This window comes from Salvia hispanica, chromosome 2, assembly GCF_023119035.1.
Source record: "Salvia hispanica cultivar TCC Black 2014 chromosome 2, UniMelb_Shisp_WGS_1.0, whole genome shotgun sequence".
NCBI lineage: Eukaryota > Viridiplantae > Streptophyta > Magnoliopsida > Lamiales > Lamiaceae > Salvia > Salvia hispanica.
Window position 1 is genome coordinate 29421653 of NC_062966.1, and position 26235 is coordinate 29447887.

Below are 26235 nucleotides of genomic sequence, written 5' to 3' on the forward strand. Positions count from 1 at the left end.
TTTTCAAATTTTATGAGTCAAAAAGAGTATAATGTAGATAAAATTCTTTTAATTTTGAGTTTGGTGTAAATTATTAGAGTAAAATTATATTTAACGTGATTTGAATTTAGTGTAAATGGTTGTAGATGCTTTAAATACTTAGTAATCACTCCGTCCCCAAAAAAATGTACTTTGGGTTCGTCACATGTTTTAATGTAAAATTGGTAAAGTAAGAGAGATAGAGAGAAAAATTAATTAAATTATTGTTAATGAAGAATAGGTCGAACCTAATTAGATAGAAAATATTTTACAAAATTAGAAAGTGCATATTCTTATGGAACGGATTTAAAAGGAAAGAGTGCATGTTCTCGTGAGCCGGATGTATGACGTATAGAAAAGAGAGAAGTTGTAGTGTGTTAAATTGGTGCAAATTGGCTCGGGCCACTCGTATAGCAGGAAATGAAAAATTGAAAGCAAAATATTGAACCAACTTTGATTAGATTTGAAAAGTATTCCAAATCGTCTCGGAATATGGAACGCCACTGGCATAGCAAATGCAGCAGTGAAACAAACCATTAATAAAACCATATCTCCACTCCACAAATCAACCAAACCAAACCAAACCTCAAATATCTGCAACTGCAATGGCTGAATCATCCAACTCCAGAAGCAGAACCGTTGTTTTGCTCGGAAAGATGGGCAACGGAAAAAGCGCCACCGCCAACAGCCTCCTCGGCCGAGAGGCCTTCGAATCCCTGCACAGCTTAGGCGGCGTCACCGCCGCCTGCAAGCTCGACACATCCGTCTTCGACGACGGAAGGATTCTCAACGTCATCGACACTCCTGGTTTGCTATCTGCCAAATCAACTTTTTGCTCTTCAATTTCGAATTCTTAATAGTAGTATGGGGCAGGATTGTTCGATTCATCCGTCGATTCAAATGCTATGGCGAAGGAGATCGCGCAGTGCATTAATCTGGCCAAGGATGGAATCCACGCACTTCTCTTCGTTCTGTCGCTGAGAAACCGCTTCTCTGATGAGGAAGCCTCGGCTTTCCACACCCTCTGCCATATATTTGGCGCCAAAATCGCTGAATACATGATTGTGGTCTTCTCCCACGGCGATGCTCTCAGGAAGAATACTTCTCTTGATGATTTCCTCGCCAAAAATTGCCCTGATCAATTAAAGGTATTTAAACATTCTTTCATTGAGTCGTATTATTTATGCTTGTTAAGAGAATTTATTCATGTGTTTATCAGGAGACTCTGAAAAAGTGTGGGAATAGATATCTTGTGTTTAATAATTGCATAGAAGATGAAGAAAAGCTTAGTAAACAGAGGCAGGAGCTTCTCTCTCTTGTTGACACTGTGGTAGAGGTGAATGGAGGCAATCCATACACCAATCATCTCTTCCAACAAATCAAGGTCAGTCAAGTATTCCATTTCTTATTTTTCAAATTATATATTTTTAATTCTCGACTAAATTGATACTTAAAATACTCAAGATTTGTTTATTACTTAATTATGGATTTTTTCTACCATTATAGTCCTACTTTGAATTTATTATTTCACAATCACAGTACTTCAATTTAGAGCTATTCTTAATCTGTATGATCGGTATATAATTCATAATCTGTCATAATCTTAAGAGTCTGAATCAACTAGATTTTTGTGCTTGTAGAAGGATCATATTGAACAAGGTGCCGAAGGGAATTCAACTAAGGTGCCTTCTGGTGGAGAGCAGTATGACCGTTTGGTGGAAATGGTAATGTTTGAATTTCAATAAATTTACCTCAACACATTATATTATACTCCAGTATGTTAAAATTTGTGACATCCATATCTCTATATTGTATTGTGGGATCATTGAAGATTGAGGCTCGGATGAAGGAGAGCGTCTCGAACTTGGAGACAATGCTGGCTGAGGAGAGAGCTGCTCGAGCGGAGGCACATCTGAAATCACTGGAAGTTCAGGCGAAGGCGGAGCATGAGTTGCACGAGTTGAGAGAGTGCCTGAGCAGGGCTGATCATCGGAGTTGGGAGCTCCAAGAGGAGCTTAATCGTAAGCCTAATTGTATCGTCATGTGATCTGATTATGTGATTGAAAGAGGAACTTGCAGAACAATGTTTGATTTTTGCTATGTTGTGTAGTGTTTTGTTTTTCACATAGCGATGCACTCTCAATGTGTGTGTTTTCCTTTTAGCTTTTGTTCTCTTATGACTGATTCCAGAAAGTTTAATTAGTATGTTGTGTTGTGTTTATGTTTGTTTCATCTTTCAAGTTTTGGTTGCGTGAAAGAGTTTACCTTTCCCTTTTGGATTTTGGATTATATTATGATAAAGCAACAAAGTCACAGTGTTTTTACCATTAAAGAATAATTTTGTTAATCTGTATAAAATTGTTAACAACATTTTAATTATCCTAATAAGTTAATTATTTTTTTTATCATGCCTTTCATGCGATAACTACTTATATCTTTCAAAGAATGTCTCATTTTGTTGTCTTGATATGCATGCTTGTGATTTGAATGTAATTCATTTTTGCTATATGCACTTTATTAAAAAAAAAATGGCTAGATTAATTATAGTGGAGCTTATAAAATCTGATTACTACCCATACTTTTCTTTCATTTCTTTTTACCCGTATCTATCAAAAAATACTTTAAATACTCATACAAATAGTTTACATTTATTAAACATGGATCTAGCTGTTGAAATGTGGCGAATCAAAACATAATATTAGAGTACGTAGATACGCTGATTAGAAATTATTTGTAGTTTAAAGTGAATAAACCTTGAGGAAAATTAAAGTGAATAAACATAATATTATTTGAGGAAGATTAACTTTATTTTTTTTTAAATCTCAAAATGATTTTCTTTGATGTATTAAGTTTGTTTAAAATTGAGGGCTTGTTCCATTGCATTTCCAGCTGACATAAGAGAAGAAATGTGCAGTGATGAAGAAAGAAATTATCCGACCACAAATTAACACAACAAATCAGCAAATTCATGTCTTGAGATCATCATCATCATCATCCATAGCCACAAACGGCAGGCACTACTACTTATACTGGATCCAATTAAACACTTGAAATACTAAGTTTTTTACTTCCTTAAGCTTGTTACCCCCAAACTTGCAGTCACCCTCATAGTTGCATCACTAATGTTTCACAAACTCACTTAACTAATACCTGCAGCAAATAAATATCCCACAAAAAGGATGTGTTATTAAAACCCCCTAATTTTTTAAAAAAATTGAGAAAATAAAAAAGTAGTAGAAAATATGTAAGTATGTACCCAAGATGAACGGTTTTCCTGTCTGAAGAAGCTGCTTCATAGCCAGATCCACTCTCCATCATGTTGAGTTGCAGCATATTTCTTGCATAGTATGCCTGTAAGGCAAAGTCTTGCCCACCTGGCATCATGCTCAGTTGCTGAAGCTTCTCATTTTCTTGAATCTGTAAATCATCATCAAATGACGTGTGTCATATCACATTACCTCCGTCTCCTATTAGAAGTCTTATTTTGCAACATTCAAGTCACTTACCTTGGCTCTGAGGGAGGCGTTTTCCTGCTCGAGCTGAGCTTCCTGCAGGGAGACAAAGTGAAGTAAAAATAAGGGAAAGAGTCAAGGAAAAAAGCAGTGATTTTGTGTTATAATTTGGCTGGTTTTAGTGTAAGAACTTTACCCTTTTCTGCAGACACTCAGTTTCTTCAAGGATCAGTTCATGCTGTGAACAACATTGCAAAAACTCAGTACAATTATCTGATAGTATATGTATAATTACAGAAACAAAAGGAATATTTTTTTTATTACACAAACAAAGAAATGCTAACAAACTGGATCACATGTAGACAATTAAAAATATTGTATGTCATTCTACCTTTTGCATACAGATTAAATAAATTTATTAGTAGTATGAATTTGTGAATGAAGATTGAGAAATGTGGAGATTGAGGTGACCTAATGAAATTAAGAAAGGAAAAAGTCTAATACCATATTAATTTTCAACAAATTGAAAAACTCCAAAATGTGGAGTATTTATTTTCAGTAGAAGGAAGTATGACATAAGAAGGTTTAGATGTTACTATGATATTAACTACTAGTAGTCTACCAACTATTTATTTATTTATATAATGTAAATTTACCTTCTTGCCCCTGATTCTTGAGATGCCTCTCTCAAGCCTACTCTCCAGCTGCTTCAACTCCTTTACATTTAGAGAGCTCAACCCTTCACCCCTTAGATGCCTGCAGAAATTAAACCATATGTAATCCACTATTAGTTCTAAAAAAGTCACAAATTTCAGTTTTTATTTTAAAATTTAAAGTTATCCGCAATGTTATAATTTTTTGTTAATGGATGGAATATTTTTATAATGCGTAAAGGCCAAATGTGGTCCCTAACATATGACCTTTTTATCAATTTGGTCCTTAACATTATCATTTTGATTATTTGGACCCTCACAAATAAACTCGGACCCGAATCGGTCCTCACTTAACAGAACCGTCAAAAAATAGACGGTGATTGCATTTTGACTATATTAAATTACTAATGGTAATTAATTATACTTAATTATAATTCTTAATTCCTATTAAATTACAAATTATTCATTTTCATTTTGCAACTGATACTATCTTTTTTCCAATTTTGCTAATAGGAAAAGAATTATAATTAGGTATAATTAATTACCATTAGTAATTTAACATAGTCAAATTGCGGTCATCGTCTATTTTTTGACGGTTCTGTTAAGTGGGGACCGATTCAGATCCGAATTTATTTATGAGGGACCAAATAATCAAAAAGATAATGTTAAGTACCAAATTGATAAAACGGCCATATGTTAGGGACCACATTTGGACTTTACTCTTTTATAATTAATTTATATAGATATAATAGCAAATTTGGGCAAATTGGAGAACTTATAAGGTTTCACAAAGGTGGTTCCTCAATATTCGGACATCAGTTCCTGGTGTTGCACCATTTGCATGCAAATTGCTGTCTTTTCAAGTAAATATTTATTACCTGTTTGTGTCCTGGAGCATCTGTATTTGCTGGCTCAGTTTCCTGGATTCTTGTTGGTAAAACTGCAGCAACGCAGGTTAAGTTAAATGCATTTATTTTGTGTAGTTAAATAGTATTAGTAAAAAATCTTACTTGGGTATTGATTTCTTGAGTAGTGCTACCATTTGAACCATCTAGAGTTGCTTTCTTGTATCTCTCAATGATCGATGTAATGCAGCTAAAATTATATATGAGCACCAATTAATTAATTTTCAAATGCAGTCTCGATTTTAAAATGGTGTTGCAAAAAATATAACAAAAAAACTAGTACTCGTAATAAATAAAACAAGAGACATAATTTATAAAAACTCATTAAAATAACATATAAACTGTAATAAATAAAACACTCCTACACCATTCTTCAACACATGGTATATCAAGATATTCCAAAAGCAGTGTCTTTGTAATTAATTCACTTGCTCGTCCATGCATGTAAAAAGTGTAACACAAGTTCATGTAAATTTTCTAACACTTTCATCCATAAAGGCAAGAGAGAGAAAAGATAAAATCTTGAAAACTAGAAGTGGAAGTGGAAAATGAGAACTAGTGAACAGTTAGAATTTATATGTGAATTGCTGGAAAAGATCCACACACATTATGTGAAATCAGAAGGTGAAATCATGTAAGCTGAAAATGGAAAAGATAAATATGTGAAAAGGAATAAATTGCTATGGATTCTAGGAATGTTGAAGCAACAAGACATGACTACACATACTACTTGTGACAGCAAATTCATTTCAAGAATATATATAAATAGTATTCTCAACATATTCATGTCTCCAAATATAAAATTTTAAAAATGAAAATATAATTTACATTTATATTAACAAACAGTGCAATATGAATAGGATATTAATTACTGTAATTATATTTCATACTAATACAAGAAATTATATGCAGAAATAGTGAAAGCAAAATGTTCAAGACATACAATTAATCCTCAACTACATAACTAAATTATCCAATATGAGTACTAGTAGTAATTATTAGTAAAAGCTATTCCTATATTTTTATGCTCTAACAAGACCAGGAGATATCTACACAAGCCCTATCCAAATTTCCCTTTTTCTTATGATACTTTATTTTCCATCTTTGTGTGTCCCAGAATTGGAGAGACAAACAACCTAAGACAATAGAGATGTTCATGTATTAATCTTGAAACACTGCAGCAGTACTACAGGACAAAATTTTCAGTTAATTTGATATACAAGAATCACAAAAATATTGTGGAGATTTATGTAATGATAGAATGAGAAATCCTTGGAAACCAAAACCCTGCAGAAAGCAAAACTGCAAGTCTTGAACAACAAATTTGTGAAAGAATCATAAACTACTTGTTTTTACCACTGCTTGTGTTGTCTGCTGTGAGGTGTCAGATTCTTTTCTTATGATACCTAGCTGTCTTGGATACATATTTATCATGATTACTTTTATTTTCTTCTAATACTGATCATTATTGGGTGTACTTTCCTCTTAATCTTTCTCAATTTTTTAAAATGTACAGATCTCTTTGAGGATTTCTACTTCTAAGGGCACTAGAAACTGCTGACATCGTTTGGCCCAACCTGAGAGGCGGGCATGGATCGTCTCTTTATATTGGTCTCAACGAGAAGTTGAGAACTAGGTTATCGTCTCATCGAATATTCAAAACCAATATAAAGAGACATAATCCTCTCTCTCACACACAGACAAATAGCATTATAAACACTAATTAAATGTAACTCATGACATTTTATTTTTAAAATAATAAAAAGAGATGAATTAAGCTAGGCCAGAAGAAAATCAAATTCAAATATATGCATAACATCAAACAAAACGTCAGAATTTACTTGTTGTGAGCGTATTCGTAGAGGCGGCCACGGCTGGAGAAGACGATGAGAGCAACTTCTGCATCGCAGAGAACGGAGAGCTCATAAGCTTTCTTCAAAAGGCCATTCCTACGCTTGCAGAAAGTCACCTGTCGACTGGTGTTGTTCTCGATCCTTTTTATCTCGATCTTTCCCCTCCCCATCTCTCAACAACCCTAGCTACCTCCCCAATAATTGGGAGAGAGAAAGGAAAATAAAATTGTAAATAATTGCTCAAATCCAGACATGAACATGAACATAAACTCATCATCAGATCTTGTCCAAAAATCACAACATTTTTTTAGAAATCTAGGTATGTATATGTGTGTGTTTACACATTTTTAGGTAAACACACACACACACAGTTAGATTTCTCCATGGAGAAATTAACTTTGAGAAACTTTTTGTTATTTGATCACGTAAAAAAAACTAAAAGAAGAGAGACTGATTTCAGATCTTCACACACAAATGAACAAAAACACGTACTGTTTTTCTAATAAAACAGTGAATCTAGCTCTTCTTATCTGAAAATGAGCTGTTATTTTTTTAAAAAACAAAAGCCAAAAACACACAAATTAAATCCGAACACTTTCCAACAACATCACAAATTTTCACAAATTCATTCAAACCAGTTTCTCTAGAGAGAGATTCTTCTAGCTAGTCACGGAAAAAAAGGATGGAAAATTAAGTAATGCAAAAACAACACGATTTATTTAGTTTGAGCTGCAGATCTATCTCAGGAAATGCTAAATTAGCTAAGAAAAAATAAATAAAAAACATTTGGAAACTGTGCCAAATGCATGGAGAAGCAAAATTCTACAAACCTGGAAAGCAATTGCTATTTTCCGGCGAAAACTTTGGTTTGGCGAAAGCTTACACGAGTTCCAACAATCCCTTGAAAAAAACCTCTTTAACTAAGGCTATTGAATGAAATCATCATACATATATACCTCTTTCTTTGTTTGTAGAGAGAGAGAGCTGAGCATGAAAAGGACATGCTTACTATATAAACATCAAGCGTGAAACTGTGGCTTGGTGATGAATATCAGCTCTGCAGCAATTAATCACCAAAAACGGAAATGGGAGAGACTTTTTTTGTTTATATTTTTTAAATAAAATAAAGTAGAACTTTTTTTGTGTGTGTAGGATTTTGAAAATCATTATTGCATGCTAATGATCAATACTTATAATTAATAATGATGGTTTGTTCATAGTAAAAGAAGTGAAATGAGATTATTAAATGAAATCAACCATATTAGGGTTTTGTGAACTCCACGTGACAACACAATATCTAATTATAATTATTTAGTTGGATAAAATGGGATGCAAGAGTCCAAATTAGTTCTTCAGCTAATTGCATTATTAAGTGGATTTCTTATATAACAAATCCCTTGGATTACTAATAGGAAATTAATCTCAATTTTTCATGTTGTGATTACGAACTTTTGATTTACATTGGATCAAATTTATTTCAGTCAATTATGATTGAAAATTATTTTGAAATAAAAATATAAAATAAAATCTCATCAATATAAAGTGTGTGGCACTAGTCACTAATTTGGTGTTATCATAAAGTTTACATTTAAAATAGTTTCTAAAATTATTACTGTAAAAAAAGGTAGTAGTGAATTAGTTTGACTGGACTATGTCACTAGGATATATTGCCGATTGAGTTTTACCAATTTATTTATCTTTTGTAGGCTACCGATTTTATCAAGTTTGGAAGTAGTGATTGAATTAATGGCCTGCTTTTAGATTATTGGAAGTATTTGATAAGAAAAAAGAAAAAAAGAATATATGTCTGACCAGGTGCTGGGAAATAATGGTAAAAGCATTACTTTGCACTATAAATATTTCAAAATATATGTCCATTAAATAAGGATTCATATTTTTTAGGCTGTCTCTAGATAACTTGATCTTATATTCAACTTTTATTCAGAATAAATATTATTCTAAATTCAAAATTATATCCACCTTATTTAAAAGTTGCTGAACAATAAGAAATTTAAACAAAAAACACAACAATTTGAAATTAAATAAATTGAAAGTGAAATCTGCACACATGAGAGACCAATAATTGAGTACGTAAGTCCGATTTCAAAATTATTTGGTCAAAATATTGAAACATATGACCTTTCCGTGGCTATCGAAATATTTACTCCATATAAAATGCTCAACAAATTATAATTAAAAATGATTTAATACAAAGATAAAATAGAGAGAATCAAAATCGAAATCAAAACTCCAAATTGGTACATTATTCACTAATTCAAGTTTGATACCATTAATGGAATAGTGGCTTTGTGGTCCTAATGTGGACTGAAGTTACATGTAATTTTCATTGTCGTTTTCAAATATCATTTTGGAATTAATTTTTATCATGTGAATATGATATCTGAAACGAATAATTTCAGAACCACTTTTTATTACTTTCCTTCTTACTACTATTTTTTACTTTTAGAACTTGGCAGTTTAGATTAAAAAGCTTTAGATTAAAAAGCTTTTCCATCAGCTCACTGAGTTATTTTATATAATTTCAATGAGATTAATTATTGCTCATCTAGCTAAAACAATTATGTTATTGCCAACTAATATACAATCAGAACCTTAATTATAAAAATTAAACTAAATATTTAAATTCCACGTAGTAAAGAAAATTAATATAATCTAAGAAATCATTAGAATTACAGAAATATATGAATATAAAATTGGAATTAAGTAAGATTTTTAATAAAGGTCGAAGCTTGAACCACTAATTGAGTAAATTGCTCTTAAGAAATTTCATCTAGATTGGGCTTAGCATCGATAAGTCAGCCCACTGCAATTTTTGGGCCAGTTTCACATTAACCCAAGAAATATAATCCCTCCGCTTTTTTTAAAATAGCAATTCTTTCCATTTTAGTCCGTTCTTTAAAAATAACAACTTCCAAACTTTCTATTTTATGAAATCTTTACCCCCTATACATCAATTTATTTACCACATATACTATTACAATTAACAACTTAAAGTGGACCACATGATTTACTAGTATTAATTTCATTACATTTTTCTCCTTCTTACCTTACCAATTTTTCTCCCCATATCTCTCTTATGTTATCAAATGGTGCATTAAAATCCGTGCCATTTCAAACCACCCTATTTTTAGAAAACACAGAGAGTATCGTTTTAACTTTTAACAAATCACTGCATAAATATCAAAATCAAGAATGAAAATGCTACAAATGTTATTATTTGACAATCACACCTCAAGAATCAAGACAAAGATACTGAACACTATGTTCCAAGTATAAAAAGAGAGGTCGAGCCACAGCTGTGGTGATCGTTCTCGGATCTTTCCGACTCCCAGGAGGAAAGATCGAAGCTCAATCCCGGATGCCAAGTTCGACTTCAAGCTCGTCATCCTGCTCAAAGAGCCTCAGGAGGCGAGCGTGTTGCTCCTCCCGCTTCTTTCTTTGCCACAGCTTGAATAAGAAGACAGAAAACGCCCCTACAGCTACAAGGCCGAGGCATATGAGGAGGACTTCCAGCCACGTGGAACCTCCAGACGACTTCTTGCTCGAATCCTTCTGGTCAGAAGAATTGGATGTGGCCGAGGTATCCGCCAATCCTACACAAACAAGAGTAACATTCAAGAAAAGAAACAACCGATCCCAGCTAAGGACGATTAATGCACAGAAAAGCATATGGACGAAGAAACGAATAGGTAGTATGAATGGAAGAACACAGAACGAAAGATATTGCCTAGGCTCAACTCTTGTAAAATCAGCATGTAGACCCACCAAACCTATAATTATTTTTCTTATATGATCTTCAAATTTATCTGAATTTTATGTAAATTGCTATGCAAAACCAATTATGCGAATCGGCATAAAATTTAGAAAACATAGCCCGCCCCACTTTCATGTTCAAGCATATAGTAAGGGAACTAAGATCTTTACCAAACTTTTATGAAGCCAGCGCTGGGCTCGACTACAACTTTAAAAAATACAGGTTAGTTCTATACATTGTTTACTAGATTTGAGCTAGCCTAACAAACGCATTTAAGGCAAAAGAACTTACAATCTTTACCAAGCTGTTCTGAAGCAAACATCGAGCTCAGCTCCAAGTAAAACCAACACACAATCATATCTAGGTTATACTATGACTGAGCTAACCTCATGTACGTTTAAGCAGTAGCAATCTCTACCAAACTCTTACGGCTCGACTCCAACTAAAAGCAACGCATGATCTAGTTCAATTTTTACTATGTCTGAGCTAGCCATACAACAACTGATGGTGTCCACCAAGCTCGTTGAAAGCCGCTGTTGAGCTAATGCCAAGTCCCAAGTGCCAACTAAAAGCAACGATGATTAGATCGAGTCTTGTACTCGTTCTGAGCTAGCCTACGAAGCCAATGTTGGGCTCATGACAACTAGGTAGGGTCAACGCATGATTCGATCGGGTTTTCACTCATTCTCAGGTAAATCTAACAAGCATTCAAGAAACAAATCATCATCTTCACCAAAATCCAGCTCATCGAGCAACAATACTCGACCAACAGATACACTTCCCCGAAATACACGAAATCGAGCATGCTTAGATTAGCATTGCAGCACTATTCTTGAACTAAATGATCAACAATCCACACCATAAAGCACACGATTTTGATATTTTGTTCACCTTTTCAACTATTTAGATCAGTTCAACAAAATATTTACAATGAAACATGGAACAGAGACACAACAGTTAAATGAACAACAATCTCAAGAGAATCTGAGCTATTGACTTCAAAATTCCAATTTAGCCCTTTCCAATTACACATGTTCTTCCCAAAAAATAAACTCAATCCCTAAGTTCTCTCAATCCCACGAAACTCACAAATTAAACCTAAAAATACCTTCCAAAGAACAAGAGATAATAATTAAATCCTGAAAATTTCTTGAACTGTCTAAATCAGCTACACCAAACTGCAAATCACAACTGAAATTGAATTTCAAAACAAAAAAGTAGAATGAAAGGGGCATACCTGTAATAAACAGAACCGAAAAGGAAGAGAGAAACAGCAGAGAGGTCCGATCTATGATCTTTATCATCTCAATAAGCTTATCAAAATCTTCCCTTTTTCGTCTTCTTCTACGTTTCCTTGTTTACGCGATTCGTATCACCGAATTAATTTGCTGGGGCTAATTGGGAGGAGTTGAATGCGACCATTCAACAACTTGTAATTTCAGCTCTCTTTCCACTCATCTACCCAAGATAATTCTGCTTTCTAATTTATTGGTGTTTCATTCCATTCGATGCTTTGAAACAGTCCGGCGATGGGAATTAGATCTTTCGTCGATTTCTTTTGTTCTTGATTCTTTGTAATCCAACCAGATTTGTGTTAGGAGTTATTTTTATTGATTCGAATTTGCAAAAATAATATTTTCATGCAATATTATTAATTATGAATTGCACAAATGACACGATACTTGTGTTATAGATTTAGTCTAAGCACCCACACAATATACTCGAAATTTAAATCTTAAATCAAGTGTTTACTATTGTATTATGTGTTAAGGTTTACTGTATCAGTTTATGTACCTATTACTATTATTAATAATATTAGCATTTCATCGTGATTTATTATGTATTTCACTTATTAAATTTTGGGGATTTTATATTAATGTTATTTACACTTTCTTATTTTTGATAAAAAAAATCTCGTAAGTATATCTCTTATTATAAATTTAAATACTATAAAAGTATCAATTTTCAAATTTCCAAATCAAAATAGGACAAAAATTGAAGAACGAATATAGTACTTTCAGTATAATTAGATAGTCCATCCGTTGGGAAAAAAAAAATGGGCTCGATTTTAACAAATAATTTAAGCATGTAAAATGTAATAATTGGATTGTGAGTCTGTGGCAATGGAATTTGGGCCCAATTAAAGTGTTTGATTTATAAATTCAGCTTTTATACCTTAATAATTTTCTGATTTTAGTTTTCTTATTTTTTTAGTTATTGCTTTTAATCTCAAATTATCTCGCACAATCAACAAAAGCAATTGACGCTAATTGCATTCACGTACTCCCTCCGTTTCATAATAATTAAGTCATTTTGTTATTTTTGTACATTCAATAATAATATAGTCATTTCCCTTTTTAGTAAAAGTCAACACACATTTTTCCACATCTATTTTCCCTTCTCTTACTTTTTTCTCTTTTCATCTCTCCACCTTTTTAATTTTTCACTTTATTCTCCCTTTACTTAACTCACCTAACACAATTTTTTTTAATCTTTGTGTCGAAAAGAAACGTCTCCATTACTATGAAATGGAGGGAATACAAATTTAGAGAATTAGATACCAATAACAAAACTAATTTAATATCACACTTTTAGAAGAACGCAACCGCAAAATCCACACTCCAATTTAAATCCATTGTTACTTGAATTCAAAAGACAAGATTAATGAATCAGAATGAAATCGAATTTGATTAAGAGAGTAAAAGCACAGAGAGGCCATGAGAACAAATTTTGCAAAATTAACCGCTACAAAAAAATACTAGCACTTAGTACAACAATTAATTTCACAAATCAGGCAAAACACAAACATGACACTAAAGTTGATTAGTGAATCAAAGCGGCAATGTCGGGATCGACTCCTCCGAGGAGTGAAAAGTCTATTCAGACACACAAGGCCAAAGGGCAGGAGGGACTGAGGGAGAGGAAAATTATTAAGGTTTACCGAGAAAGATAGGGGACAAGTTTAGATTGTGTTCCATTTAAAGAGAGGATGCGACAAACGATTAGGTTTAGATATATAGAGTGAGATTGAATTTACCCAAATGAGTGAAAAGACATGTTATGTGAAGGAATTAGGGAATTAACTTGGATTGTTTTTAATGGCATTTTTGAGATTCATGTGAATAAGGATGGATAATTATTGTTTCCAAATACGACAAGGAGAATCATGACTCATATTCGCAGACAGAATGGGTATTTTAATTATTTGTTTACTAGTTATATACTCATTTGAACGTTAATATTTAAATTTGGAGAATTTATATCTCGTTGCGTAAAATTGAATTTTTATTTGTATTAAGTCATCATTGTGTCGGGTACAAGTTATGTTCTTATGTAGCGACTTGTATAGATGGTATTTTTAAGAAATCGTGTTTCAAGTTTAAGTTTATCAATCATGTCTTTGTCATGTTGACACGTCAATTTATAATTTATGAAAATTTGAAAATAAACAAAAAATAAGAACAAAAAAGAAACCATCTTAACGCAAATCCCTAAAATACCCATGAAACTGTAAATATATACGGCATATTCTCTAACAAAATGGGTACCCCTGGAGCACCATAAGAATTTCAAACTATATATAGCAAAAGAAACCCTAAACCTCCTCTCTCGCTAAATCCTTTGCTGCGCTGTGATTCATTTCATCTCACTCTGTTGGTAAACCCTTCATTCTCTCTATCGCTCTAAATCCTTTTTGATCTACTGTATTTATCACCTTAATTCACGATTCTTGCGCTCCTTGATTTTGTTAATTTTTTAAAAATGATTTGTAGTAATTTTGTTTCTTTTATTGTTTTTTTTTTTTTTCCAGATTGTTTGAATTGAGAGAGTGAGTAATTGGATCCTGTTAAGCCATGGCTCTGGTGAGTGAACTGCTTCTTTCATTTTTTTTTTTTTACTTTGACTTTTGTGATGAATGCTGTAGATCTGTGATTGGTCTTTGAGTGATGTGTTGAGCTGGTTAACTGCTTACATTTGGATTTCGTGATTGTGATTGCGTTGTGTTCGATCAGAAATGATAATTCTGATGTTCATTTGTTGTTGTTTACTCTTTACATTGTAAACTGGAAATAAAATCATTATTAGCTAATTGAGTTAGCCATACACTATTAAACAATGTTGAGAAATAAGGAGGTGATGTTCAACTACATGTTAGCTATGGATTGCTCACTGTTTACTTGAAATTATGCTTTTCTATGGTCATCTCACATCTGTTCATTGTTAAACCCCTCTCTAGTCAAAATTTTGCCTGGAGTAGGAAGATCGATTAAATTTTATTAGAAAAATTAGATTATACATATAATAAAAATATAGACATATGTTGATACCATGATGCTTGATGTTTGCTTGAATTTATGGTATTGTATCATTTTATTTCATGGTTATAAATTTATACTGATACTGAACATCAGTGCTGAATTATCTTTGTTTCGGAAGTGGACATTTGGTTGTCATGTATATTCACTATGGGGGAAGGTGTACCTAATTTTAAGAAGGCTCTTTAATCTAAAATGGCGAAGTTTTTGAACCAAATCCTTAAATTTATTAGTGTTTCTTGCGTTCTTTATGGTTGTAGACTGATTGTTAACATTATTTGATGTGTTATTCAGGTTTTGCATTCTACAGCAAACAAAAATGCAAACAAGACACTTATTGTGTCTGAGTTCAATGGTGTAAAGGTCGAACTAGCTAAGGATTTTCAGATGGGTGTCACAAATAAGACACCAGAATTCATCAAGATGAATCCCATTGGAAAGGTATGTTTGGATATGATTCTGAATCATCAAAATCTTTGCCTTTTCGTTTTAGTTTTGTCCTTATTTCAACATTTGTCTTGTGTAGATTCCTGTTCTTGAAACACCTGATGGCCCGATATTTGAGAGCAATGCTATTGCACGCTATGGTAAGTAACCTCTTGTTAAACGTGGAGACTTGCAAGCTTATTTGCCCTGTCCTGATTCTTGCTTCTGTTGTGCAGTGGCTCGGTTAAACCCCGACAACAACCTGTTTGGCTCTTCCTCTATTGAATACGTAAGGGACTGTTGTTTGGATTCTGGACATGGAGTAGTCTTGCTTTTATTTATTTTCATATGCTTAATAATTTCTCCCATTCTTATGTTTTTTTGTTTGGTTTATTGGATTCCGCAGGGTCAAATTGAGCAATGGATTGATTTTTCTACTAATGAGATTGATGCTCATATAGCGGCTTGGCACTACCCCAGACTTGGTATCCGTCCACATCTTCCTCCGGTAATGCTACTTATGCTCATTTGCAATAATCATATATACTGCAGCTCAGTAGCTCCGATATTCTGGTTACCGTTTGACTGAAGTTGCATATATATTTTTTATATATGTACAGGCCGAGGAGGCTGCAATTGCTTCTCTGAAGAGAGGCTTGACAGCTTTGAACACCCATCTTGCGTCTAACACCTACTTGGTTGGACATGGTGTCACTCTAGCTGATATCATCACAATGTCTATTCTGGCTAATGGAATCAAGGCAATCTTGATAAAGAGCTTCACCTCAGAGTTCCCACATGTCGAGAGGTACTTTTGGACCTTGGTTAACCAGCCAAAGTTCAAGAAAGTGTTGGGTGACATCGAACAAGCCAAATCTGTTCCACCTGTTTCAACCAAGAAACATGGACAGCCCAAAGAAGCTGCGAAACCTAAGCCAGAACCAAAGAAGGAGGCCAAGAAAGAAGAACCCAAGGCTGTAGTGGAGGAAGAAGAAGCACCTAAGCCAAAGGCGAAAAATCCCTTGGATCTCTTACCTCCTAGTAAGATGGTTCTTGATGACTGGAAGAGACTATACTCTAATACAAAAACGAACTTCCGTGAGGTTGCTATCAAAGGTATGGTTATGTTGGAAAATGTGCATGACCTTATTGTATGCATGATTATGTTATAGTGATTGGCTCGTGTCTGAACTACATTTGCTTCATCTTGTAGGTTTCTGGGACATGTACGACCCAGAAGGATACTCCCTTTGGTTCTGTGACTACAAATACAACGATGAAAACATGGTATCTTTCGTCACCATGAACAAAGTGGGAGGTTTTCTGCAGCGCATGGACTTGGCCCGGAAGTATGCTTTTGGAAAGATGTTGATCATTGGTGCAGAGCCTCCATTTAAGGTGAAGGGTTTGTGGCTGTTCCGGGGGCCTGAGATTCCTCAGTTTGTTATGGATGAGTGCTACGACATGGAGCTTTTCGAGTGGAGGAAGGTTGATATCAGCGATGAGGCACAGAAAGAGCGCGTGAGCCAAATGATTGAAGATGCTGAGCCATTCGAGGGCGAGCCTTTGTTGGATGCCAAGTGCTTCAAGTGAGGGATAGATACACATGGTTTTTGCAAAACAACTCACTTTACATCTCTGTACTTTTGTCTTTCCGAGCTCTGAATTTTCTATCCTTGATACAGGAATGTTTTACTATATTTAGCAACTGCTTTCCAGTTTTGTAGCTTGTCTTTTTTGAAACTTTGAGTTTGCTTTGACTTTTTTTCAATCATTGTTGATTTTTATTGATGAGTTGGAATTATACTTTTCATCCCTATTGCTTTTAGTTATGCTGCATGTTTGGCATATATTGAAGATATTCGTCTTTGAAGCTGGTATAATCTAGTAATTTATAAAAAAAAAAGCGGGTATTTTACTATTTTTTCATTAGTCAACCTTCACTAGTATTTTGCCAGAAATTGTCATGTGTTACGTAATAAAAGATGAAACTTATGATTCATTGGTATAAAATAAGATGTCCAGATTCGATGTATCATTTTCCTTGTATCAAAATATCCAATCAGCGGACGTCACTGCTGACTTATTTTGGAAAGGAGTATCAATCTATAGTAATCGTTCTTGTATATGTCTACTTAAATCTCTAATTTATTGCGCCTTAAATCTCTAATTACGGCGCCTTAAACTCTGATTTATTGTGAATGGAAAACGTTTATGCAGGTCAACTATTATAACTATTCATAATGGATAGTACTGCCTCTGTCTACATAAGTATATATTTTTTTAATTTTAAAAAGTCATTTTTTGAATAAAATGTAATTATTCTCCATTAATAACACTTAACTAATAACACTTCAGTTGCTTGTTTTTTTAATCTTTTTATATTTTAATAATTGTGTATTAAAATTTGTGTTCAACCAACCGTACATGTACTCTTGTGAGAAATTGTGATTTGCTTTTGGAAAACGAAAAATATCATGTGACCAAAATATTTGATTATTTGAACGATATCATTTGATACATTCAGTTAGTAATATAATTGGCCATTTTTTATAATTACGAGATAGAATAAAATTTGACCGAGAACTTCATGGTTTTTTTTTTTTTTTTTTCATTTGCACTATTAATCAAAATGTTTACAAAAGAGTAAGAATACAAATTGTTTACAAAAGAGTAGGTACGCAATATCTATTTGTAGCATCCGGTCTCTTCCATTTTCAACCCCTATAAATAGAGGAATCGACTTGAGCAAATGGGCAGCACTTCAACCACTGCATTTTCACTTCTTCCCAAATTTCAGCGAAAAATTTTGATCTGCAAAAACATGGGAAACACAGCTGAAGAGAAGCCGCAAATTCCACTTCTCACACCTTACAAAATGGGAAATTTTCAGCTCTCTCATAGGTAATTTCAGTCATCATCTGTTTTGATTATAATAAAGTAACTGTAAATTTAGTTTGGCATGAGAATTTAGGATATTATTTATTTGAAAAGGTGATACTTTTATTTTGTGAAATTTAGTTGTCTTTCCTTAATGTTGTGGATAATGTTTTGTGTTTTCCTGCATTTTTAGCCTTTCGTGTTGATTTAAATGGTTTGCAGTTGGGAATGGTTCTTGGAAAAAATGTCCCAAGAAATTTATGTACTGTGGGAAATATTAGTTAAAATTGGCACTTAAGTTTAATTAATGTGTTGATATAAAAATTGCAGATTTACTTAGAAAATTGGCATTGAAATACTCATTTGCCACTTTGTCGTTTTTGTGTGTGTTGACAAAATGTGTGTAAATTTCTCATGGTATTGTTCTTGGCATAGAGTACAAAATTTGTAAATTGAGTTTTCAATCATTACAAACATTGGTGAAGATGAGAAGTTGGGGGCTCTCTTTCTTCAAATTCATGAGATTCATGGCCTAGTGTAGCTTTGAGGTGGTTGTCTAAAGCTTGCATTGATTAACTAATGTGCGATTTAATAGTTCATTCACACAAGATGAAGATGATCTTGATCCAACAAAAAGTTTTCTGTTCATGGATATGAATATGCTTTTCTCCTTGCCTAAGTCGCCTTTCCTTTGTTCAGAAGAAGGGCATTTCTCGATATGATCAAGATCGTTTTTCGTCTTTCTTTTCTGTCTTAACACGTCTCTCCATTTCAAAATGACTCTACTACTCTCATGTGGATTGAGCTGGTCTTGTTGAGTTGTTAATACTCATGGTTGCTTTGGCATCATACACTTTTTAAAGCTACATTCCGACTCTTGTCTGTAGTTAGAGGGTTCTCGCCTGAGTTGTCTCTACGCACGAAGATGATCAGTGTGTTTTGATAAAGTAGTCATTGCTTGCAGATTGTGATTTCATGAAATGTGTATTCATACAGAGTTGTTCTGGCACCACTGACAAGGCAGCGGTCTTTCAAGAACGTGCCTCAGCCCCATGCCGTGTTGTATTACTCTCAGAGAGCAAGCAAAGGCGGGTTAATGCTGAGCGAAGCAACCGGAGTTTCTGATACTGCACAAGGGTAAGTTGATGGTGCTGTGTGTTTCAAGCATTCTGCTTCTAGTCTCGTTGTAGTTCTTCGCTGACATGGACATTTTTCCCTTGTAGATACCCTGAGACTCCGGGGATCTGGACAAAGGAGCAAGTGGAGGCGTGGAAGCCCATTGTAGACGCAGTTCATGCCAAAGGTGCAGTCTTCTTTTGCCAGATTTGGCATGTAGGCAGGGTTTCAAACACAGGTATTCCCTTGATTTTATTAGGATCCTCAGTTGTTATTATGGTTGTTTGCCGGAAATGACACAACGTTTACTTGGATTTGCAAATTTCGTACTACTTTTAAGACGTTGCAATCACAACTTTCCCTGTTTTACCATTGAGATCTTGTTAGTCGAGTTGTGGAGAAAACCGTAGATGTTCTCTAAAACTCTTGCAAAAATTCGAAATTCGTGTAAATGTTGTGTTACATCCGACCATTAACCTCTGTTCGTTTCCATCGTATGTTATTTTTGGTAATTGCAACTTTAAATTTAAAAACTGTGTTATGGTGGACTCTAACGTGAGACATTTGGCCTCACATTAACCACTCTGCCGTTTCCATCCTTTGTTACTGACTGAATTGCATCATTCAGGGTTTCAGCCAAACGGGCAAGCTCCGATATCGTCCACGGACAAAGCACTAACTCCACAAATCCGGTCTAATGGCATTGATGTTGCTCGATTCTCGCCTCCACGTCGCCTCACAACCGAAGAAATCCCACAAATTATCAATGACTTCAGAATTGCTGCAAGGAATGCTATAGAAGCCGGTAAGCCACTCGTGATTATGCACACGAACCTACACTTGTTTTACGCCAAAATCTCCACCAACTCACTCTCTCCCTCTCTTCATCAGGTTTCGATGGAATTGAGTTGCACGGCGCTCACGGCTATCTCATAGACCAGTTCTTGAAAGACGGGGTGAACGACCGGACGGATCAATACGGAGGGTCTCTCGAGAACAGGTGTCGTTTCGCTCGTGAGATCGTCGAGGCTGTGATAGCAGAGGTAGGGGCCGACAGGGTCGGCATCCGGCTCTCGCCCTTTGCAAACTACATGGAGTCCGGGGACTCAGATCCTATCACTCTCGGCCTTCACCTGGCAGAGACGCTAAGCAGATACGGGATTCTGTACTGCCACATGGTCGAGCCGAGGATGAAAACCGTGGGCGAGAAATCCGAGTGCCCGCACAGCCTTGTCCCGATGAGACGGGCGTTTAAAGGAACCTTTATTGTCGCAGGTGGCTACGACAGGGAAGATGGGAACAAGGCCGTGGAGGAGGATCGCGCTGATCTCGTTGCGTTCGGACGCCATTTCTTGGCTAACCCTGATCTGCCTAAGAGGTTTGAGGTGAATGCTCCTTTGAATAAATATGATAGGGACACTTTCTATACACCTGACCCTGTTGTAGGCTATACTGATTATCCATTTCTTGATGAAACTGTTTGATTTGGAAGTCAGATCAATAGCCAAATTTGGAATTACATGTGTGAGATGTCTCCATTTTATGATTTAGTAAAAGGGTGAAGGGGTTTTTTCACGTTGAGATTTGTTGTAGTTTGAATTAACACCTATCTTAAAGAAGTTTGTAATAGTGAGTATTTGTGCGCTTTTACTTTTGTACTTGTGCATTTTCTTTTGAATCATAAATGTTGTTTTGCGATATTTTGGTATAAAAAAAGTTGTTCCCCTCAAGAGCAGTGAAAAAGGCAATGTGGATCTCCTGCTCTAACACTCGCAATACAGTAAAATAATGTTATAACATGTAAGCGATGTTGGGATTTTATAACGTTATATTATTATGTTGTGAATGTTGGAGTAGGAATGGAGTAGGAGTGTAGGAGTAAGAGATTCTTTCCGCAAAAAAGATTTGTTTCTGTTTCCCATGATATATGAAATGCAAAGTGTTAAAGTTTATGGATAAGTGAATCTAATGTCGATTTAACCGAATCACTCATGGATAAGTGAATCTAACGTCGGTTTAACTGAATCACTCAAATGTAATGTCATTTCATAAGAGTATGCATTTTTAATTTTAAAATTATTTTTCTCTCTAATAAAATGAAAATTTTATTCTTCAGTACTAACAATACTTTAATTATTTTTTCTTTCTATTTCTTTGTTACTCTAATAATTGTGTAATCAAACGCGTCTTCAACCAAAAGTGGACACCCTCGTGGGATAAAAGGAGTTATGTAACTATTTATTCCGTCTAGTTTAAGATGTTTATTTTCTAATTTCATTTACTCTAATATATAATAATACATTTTTTTTCTTCTCTTAACTTTTTCTAATACTCCTATTCAATGACATTTTTTCCCTCAATTTTATTATTCTCAATAATTGTGGTTGTAGTTGGTTCGGTATAATATGCAGATAAAAGGAAATAAATTAAATGTTAATAATACTCTCATTTAGCACCCTTTTTATTTGGGTCTCTTCCCCAAAAATAATCTATTTCTATTTATTTAATAACTTTTCTAACCTCATTTATTAATTTGAATCAACAATACTCCAGTAACTTTATTTTTCTATCTCTATGTTACTTTATCAATTATTAATTAGGATTTATAGTAAAAAAATTATGAAATTAAAATTTTAGATTATCCTACAATTTTAAAAAACGATCAATGCCCTATAATCTATGATTTAAGAAAATTATATATGCATTTGGAAAAAGAAAAATACTCCATCATGCAACCAAAATGTTTGGCAATTCAAACATCATTTAATACCTTAAGTCAATGATAAAAGTACACATTTTAAAGTTGTGACATATACTAAATTTGATCAAACATTGCAGATTGTACTTTTTTGTCATTTGTCAGTTTTTGTCATTCCTCTATTTATAGCAGCCGGTGGATTTACTTCAGCATCGAATGAGATGGCACCAATAATATCTTCCATTTTCAACCCCTATAAATAGAGGAATCCACTTGAGCAAATTGTCACTTCATCATTTCCTACACCACTGCCGATTTCACTCCTTCCAAAATTTCAGCAAAAAAATCTTGATCTGCAAAAAACATGGGAAGCACTCCTGGAGAGAAGTCGCAAATCCCACTTCTCACACCTTACAAAATGGGAAATTTTCAGCTCTCTCATAGGTAATTTCAGTCATCATCTGTTTTAATTGTAGAGTAATAAAAAAATATACCTATTTACTAAGATTTATTGGAATTTTTATTGAGCTACTGTAAATTTTGTTTGGCATGAGGGTTTAGGATTTTATTTTATTGAAAAGGTTATCTTTTATTTTGTGAAATTTAGTTGTCTTTTTCCTTAATGGTGTGGATAATGTTTTGTGTTTTCCTGCATTTTTAGCCTTTCATGTTGGGTTTAAAGACTTTGCAGTTGGGAATGGATATGGTGGAAAATTTTAGTTAAAAAGGCCCTTAAGTTTAATTTATGTGTTTATATAAAAATGATTAAAATAAAACTGAAATTAGTGTGGCATAAATTGTTTGGGGGTGGTAGTGCTGTTGGACTCAGTGTGTGGATTTGTATCTTAACAAAATGTGTGCATATTTCTCATAGTATTGTTCTTGACAAAATTTGTAAACTGTGTTTTCAATCGTCACAAACATTGGTGAAGATGAGAAGTTGGGGGCTCTCTTGAGTTCTTTATATTCATGAGATTCATGGCCTAAAGTAGCTTTGAGGTGGTTGTCTAAAGCTCGTATTCGGCCTTTCTTGATCGAATAATGTGTGATTTAGTTCATTTACACAAGATGAGACGATCTTGATCCAACAAAAAAGTTGTTATTCATGGATATGAATATGCTTTACTCCTTGTCTAAGTCGCCTTTCCTTGTGTTCAGCAGAAGGGCATTCCTCGATATGATCAAGATCGTTGTTTTCGTCTTTCTTTTCTGTCTTAACACGTCTCTCCATTTCAAAATGTCCCTACTATTCTCATGTGGATTGAGCTGGCCTTGCTGAGTTGTTATTACTCATGGTTGCTTTGGCATTATGCACTTTTCTGCTATTAGAGGACGCTCGTCTGAGTTGTCTCTACACACAAGTGATTTCCTTATAGCACGAAGATGGTTACCGTGTTTGGATAAAGTAGTCATTGCTCTTGCAGAATTTGTTTTAATGAAATGTGTATTAATTCATTCTGTTTTCGACAGAATTGCTTTGGCGCCACTGACAAGGGAGCGGTTTTTCAAGAACGTGCCTCAGCCTCAGCCTCATGTCGTGTTGTATTATTCCCAGAGAGCAAGCAAAGGGGGTTTTATGTTGAGTGAAGCAACCAGAGTTTCTGATACTGCACAAGGGTAAGTTGATGATGCTGTGTGTTTCAAGCATTCTGCATTTTATATCTTTGACAAAAGCATTTTGCTCTTGTAGATACCCCAATACTCCGGGGATCTGGACAAAGGAGCACGTGGAGGCGTGGAAGCCGATTGTAGACGCTGTTCATGCCAAAGGTGCAGTCTTCTTTTGCCAGATTTGGCATGCAGGCAGAGTGTCAAACACAGGTTGTTATTATACCTTTGTGCGTTTCCATCCTTTCTATTCTGTGGTGATATGCCATGGTGGACTTGAATGTGAGACCTTTGGCCTCACATTAACCACTCTGCTTTGTTACTCACTGAATTGCATCATTCTGCAGGGTTTCAGCCAAACGGGCAAGCTCCGATATCGTCCACGGACAAAGAACTAACCCCACAAATCCTGTCTAATGGCGTTGATGTTGCTCGATTCTCGCCTCCACGTTGCCTTACAACCGAAGAAATCCCACAAGTTGTCAATGACTTCAGAATTGCTGCAAGGAATGCTATGGAAGCCGGTAAGCCACTCGTGATTGTGTACATGAACCTACACTCGTTTTTCACCAAAATCTTCATCAGGTTTCGATGGAATTGAGTTGCACGGCGCTCACGGCTATCTCATAGACCAATTCTTGAAAGACGGGGTGAACGACCGGACGGATCAATACGGAGGGTCTATTGAGAACAGGTGTCGTTTCGCTCGTGAGATCGTCGAGGCTGTGGTAGCAGAGGTAGGGGCAGACAGGGTCGGCATCCGCCTCTCACCCTTTGCAAACTATATGGAGTCCGGGGACTCGGATCCTAACACTCTCGGCCTTTACCTGGCCGAGACGTTGAGCAGATACGGGATTCTCTACTGCCACATGGTCGAGCCGAGGATGAAAACCGCGGACGAGAAATTCGAGTGCCCTCACAGCCTTGTCCCGATGAGACGGGCGTTTAAAGGAACCTTTATTGTCGCGGGTGGCTACGACAGGGAAGACGGGAACAAGGCTGTGGAGGAGGATCGCGCTGATCTCGTTGCGTTCGGACGCCATTTCTTGGCTAACCCTGATCTGCCTAAGAGGTTTGAGGTGAATGCTCCTTTGAATAAATATGATAGGAGTACTTTCTATTTACATGATCCTGTTGTAGGCTATACTGATTATCCATTTCTTGATGAAACTGCTTGATTTCTGGAAGATTTAAGGTTAGATCAATAATCACATTTGGAAATACATGTCCCCATTTTATGATTTAGTATCTCATCAAGAGAGATGTTTTTCTATGTTGAGATTTTGTTGTACTTGAATTATCACCTATAAAGAAGATTGCAATTCTGTGTATTTGTGTGCTTTTACTTTTATTCTTAGCCAATTTTTTTATCGATAAATAGGCAGAGGCAGAGTCAGCTTGATTTTCTTTGTGTATATTGGCAGTAAATTTTGATAGTTAACAAATCATCAAAACTAACATAATCAACAAGCCAGTGACACAATCCCATCAGCAAAATCATTATGAATTCAGCTAATAAACTCATCTCAGTAAAAATAACAATCAATTTTATACATCGTGGCTGTTAATTTCTTAATTACTCTCTTACATTTGGAGAATTCTAAGTATATAGACTAATTTGTAAGGAGGCATTTATGAAGAGATTTGAATAAATTTACAAATTTATATAACAAAATATACTTCTACTCAAGGAGGGTATACCATCTAGAAAATGCATGCTCCTATAGTCTAATTTATCAAAAGAAAAGACGTTGTATTTTACCACTTCACTAATAGTATCTTGCCATAAATTGTCATGTGTTACGTAGGCAGTGAAGTAAAATTTGATTCAATGGTGTAAAATAAGATGTCCAGATTCGGTCTCTCTATTTCTTTGTATCAAAATTCCAATCTGCGTACGTCATTGCTTACTGTCAGGGCTTATTGTGGAAAAGAGTTTCAAAATAACATTTTTGTTCTATTTTTAAATTTTAGTATATCCATAAAACTTAGTTTTATTTTATTTTAGGTAAATTTTTCTTATATCATGAGGTAAGGTCTATTTTCATTTTTGCAATCACATTCTCTCCATTTTTATCATATTTTATCAATTTTCCGCCAATTATTTAAACTATTAATAGTGAATGTAGATAGTAATAACTATTCATTCGGTCTATAATATAAGATGTCTATCTTTTCATTTTAATTTATATCTCAATCAAAATATCATATTTTCATATTTAGAATAAAATTTTACTATCCCTTTAGCCAATTCTTTAAAATTACTATTCAATGACATTTTTTCCCCTCAATTTTATTATTTTCAATAATTGCGGTCGTAGATTCTTGGTTTGGTATATGGTTTCATGGTTTTTCCAAAGTTTTGATCACCGCATATGGTTTCATTACAATTTACAATCCATTGTTTGCTAGTACTCCCTTCGTCCCAAATAATTCGTCTCACTTTGATCGGACACTGGTTTTAAAAAATATAATGAAAAGTGAATTGAAAAAGTTAGCAGAATGTGAATCCTATTTTTATATATTAGTTTTATA

General features: G+C 34.6%; 6 protein-coding genes across 6 annotated transcripts; 4 read left to right on the forward strand and 2 right to left on the reverse strand.

Moving 5' to 3' along the window:
* Positions 1–634: 634 nt before the first annotated feature.
* Positions 635–2180, forward strand: LOC125207550 (immune-associated nucleotide-binding protein 9-like). The gene is made up of 5 exons (XM_048106941.1): positions 635–825; positions 892–1166; positions 1238–1402; positions 1659–1742; positions 1850–2180. The coding sequence occupies exons 1-5, from the start codon at positions 675–677 to the stop codon at positions 2063–2065; spliced, it is 891 nt and encodes a 296-aa protein (XP_047962898.1). The 5' UTR covers positions 635–674; the 3' UTR covers positions 2066–2180.
* Positions 2181–2935: 755 nt separating this feature from the next.
* On the reverse strand, positions 2936–7844 carry LOC125207551 (agamous-like MADS-box protein AGL11). The gene is made up of 9 exons (XM_048106942.1): positions 7712–7844; positions 6870–7067; positions 5134–5218; positions 5002–5063; positions 4127–4226; positions 3667–3708; positions 3525–3566; positions 3275–3435; positions 2936–3168 (listed from the first exon to the last, which is right to left on the reverse strand). The coding sequence occupies exons 2-9, from the start codon at positions 7049–7051 to the stop codon at positions 3162–3164; spliced, it is 681 nt and encodes a 226-aa protein (XP_047962899.1). The 5' UTR covers positions 7052–7067; positions 7712–7844; the 3' UTR covers positions 2936–3161.
* Positions 7845–10046: 2202 nt separating this feature from the next.
* LOC125204565 lies at positions 10047–12244 on the reverse strand. The gene is made up of 2 exons (XM_048103251.1): positions 11894–12244; positions 10047–10495 (listed from the first exon to the last, which is right to left on the reverse strand). The coding sequence occupies exons 1-2, from the start codon at positions 11958–11960 to the stop codon at positions 10251–10253; spliced, it is 312 nt and encodes a 103-aa protein (XP_047959208.1). The 5' UTR covers positions 11961–12244; the 3' UTR covers positions 10047–10250.
* Positions 12245–14211: 1967 nt separating this feature from the next.
* LOC125204101 (elongation factor 1-gamma-like) lies at positions 14212–17124 on the forward strand. The gene is made up of 8 exons (XM_048102657.1): positions 14212–14313; positions 14468–14519; positions 15267–15413; positions 15499–15559; positions 15635–15687; positions 15805–15906; positions 16019–16514; positions 16612–17124. Exons 2-8 carry the CDS (start codon positions 14511–14513, stop codon positions 16989–16991), a joined length of 1248 nt encoding a protein of 415 aa, XP_047958614.1. The 5' UTR covers positions 14212–14313; positions 14468–14510; the 3' UTR covers positions 16992–17124.
* Positions 17125–18110: 986 nt separating this feature from the next.
* On the forward strand, positions 18111–21048 carry LOC125204102 (putative 12-oxophytodienoate reductase 11). Its single transcript, XM_048102658.1, has 5 exons — positions 18111–18302; positions 19275–19415; positions 19502–19632; positions 20023–20199; positions 20286–21048. The coding sequence occupies exons 1-5, from the start codon at positions 18151–18153 to the stop codon at positions 20876–20878; spliced, it is 1194 nt and encodes a 397-aa protein (XP_047958615.1). The 5' UTR covers positions 18111–18150; the 3' UTR covers positions 20879–21048.
* A 1283-nt stretch (positions 21049–22331) lies between these two features.
* On the forward strand, positions 22332–25031 carry LOC125203586 (12-oxophytodienoate reductase 1-like). The gene is made up of 5 exons (XM_048101966.1): positions 22332–22536; positions 23563–23709; positions 23783–23913; positions 24048–24224; positions 24286–25031. The coding sequence occupies exons 1-5, from the start codon at positions 22457–22459 to the stop codon at positions 24876–24878; spliced, it is 1128 nt and encodes a 375-aa protein (XP_047957923.1). The 5' UTR covers positions 22332–22456; the 3' UTR covers positions 24879–25031.
* The last annotated feature ends 1204 nt before the right edge of the window (positions 25032–26235 follow it).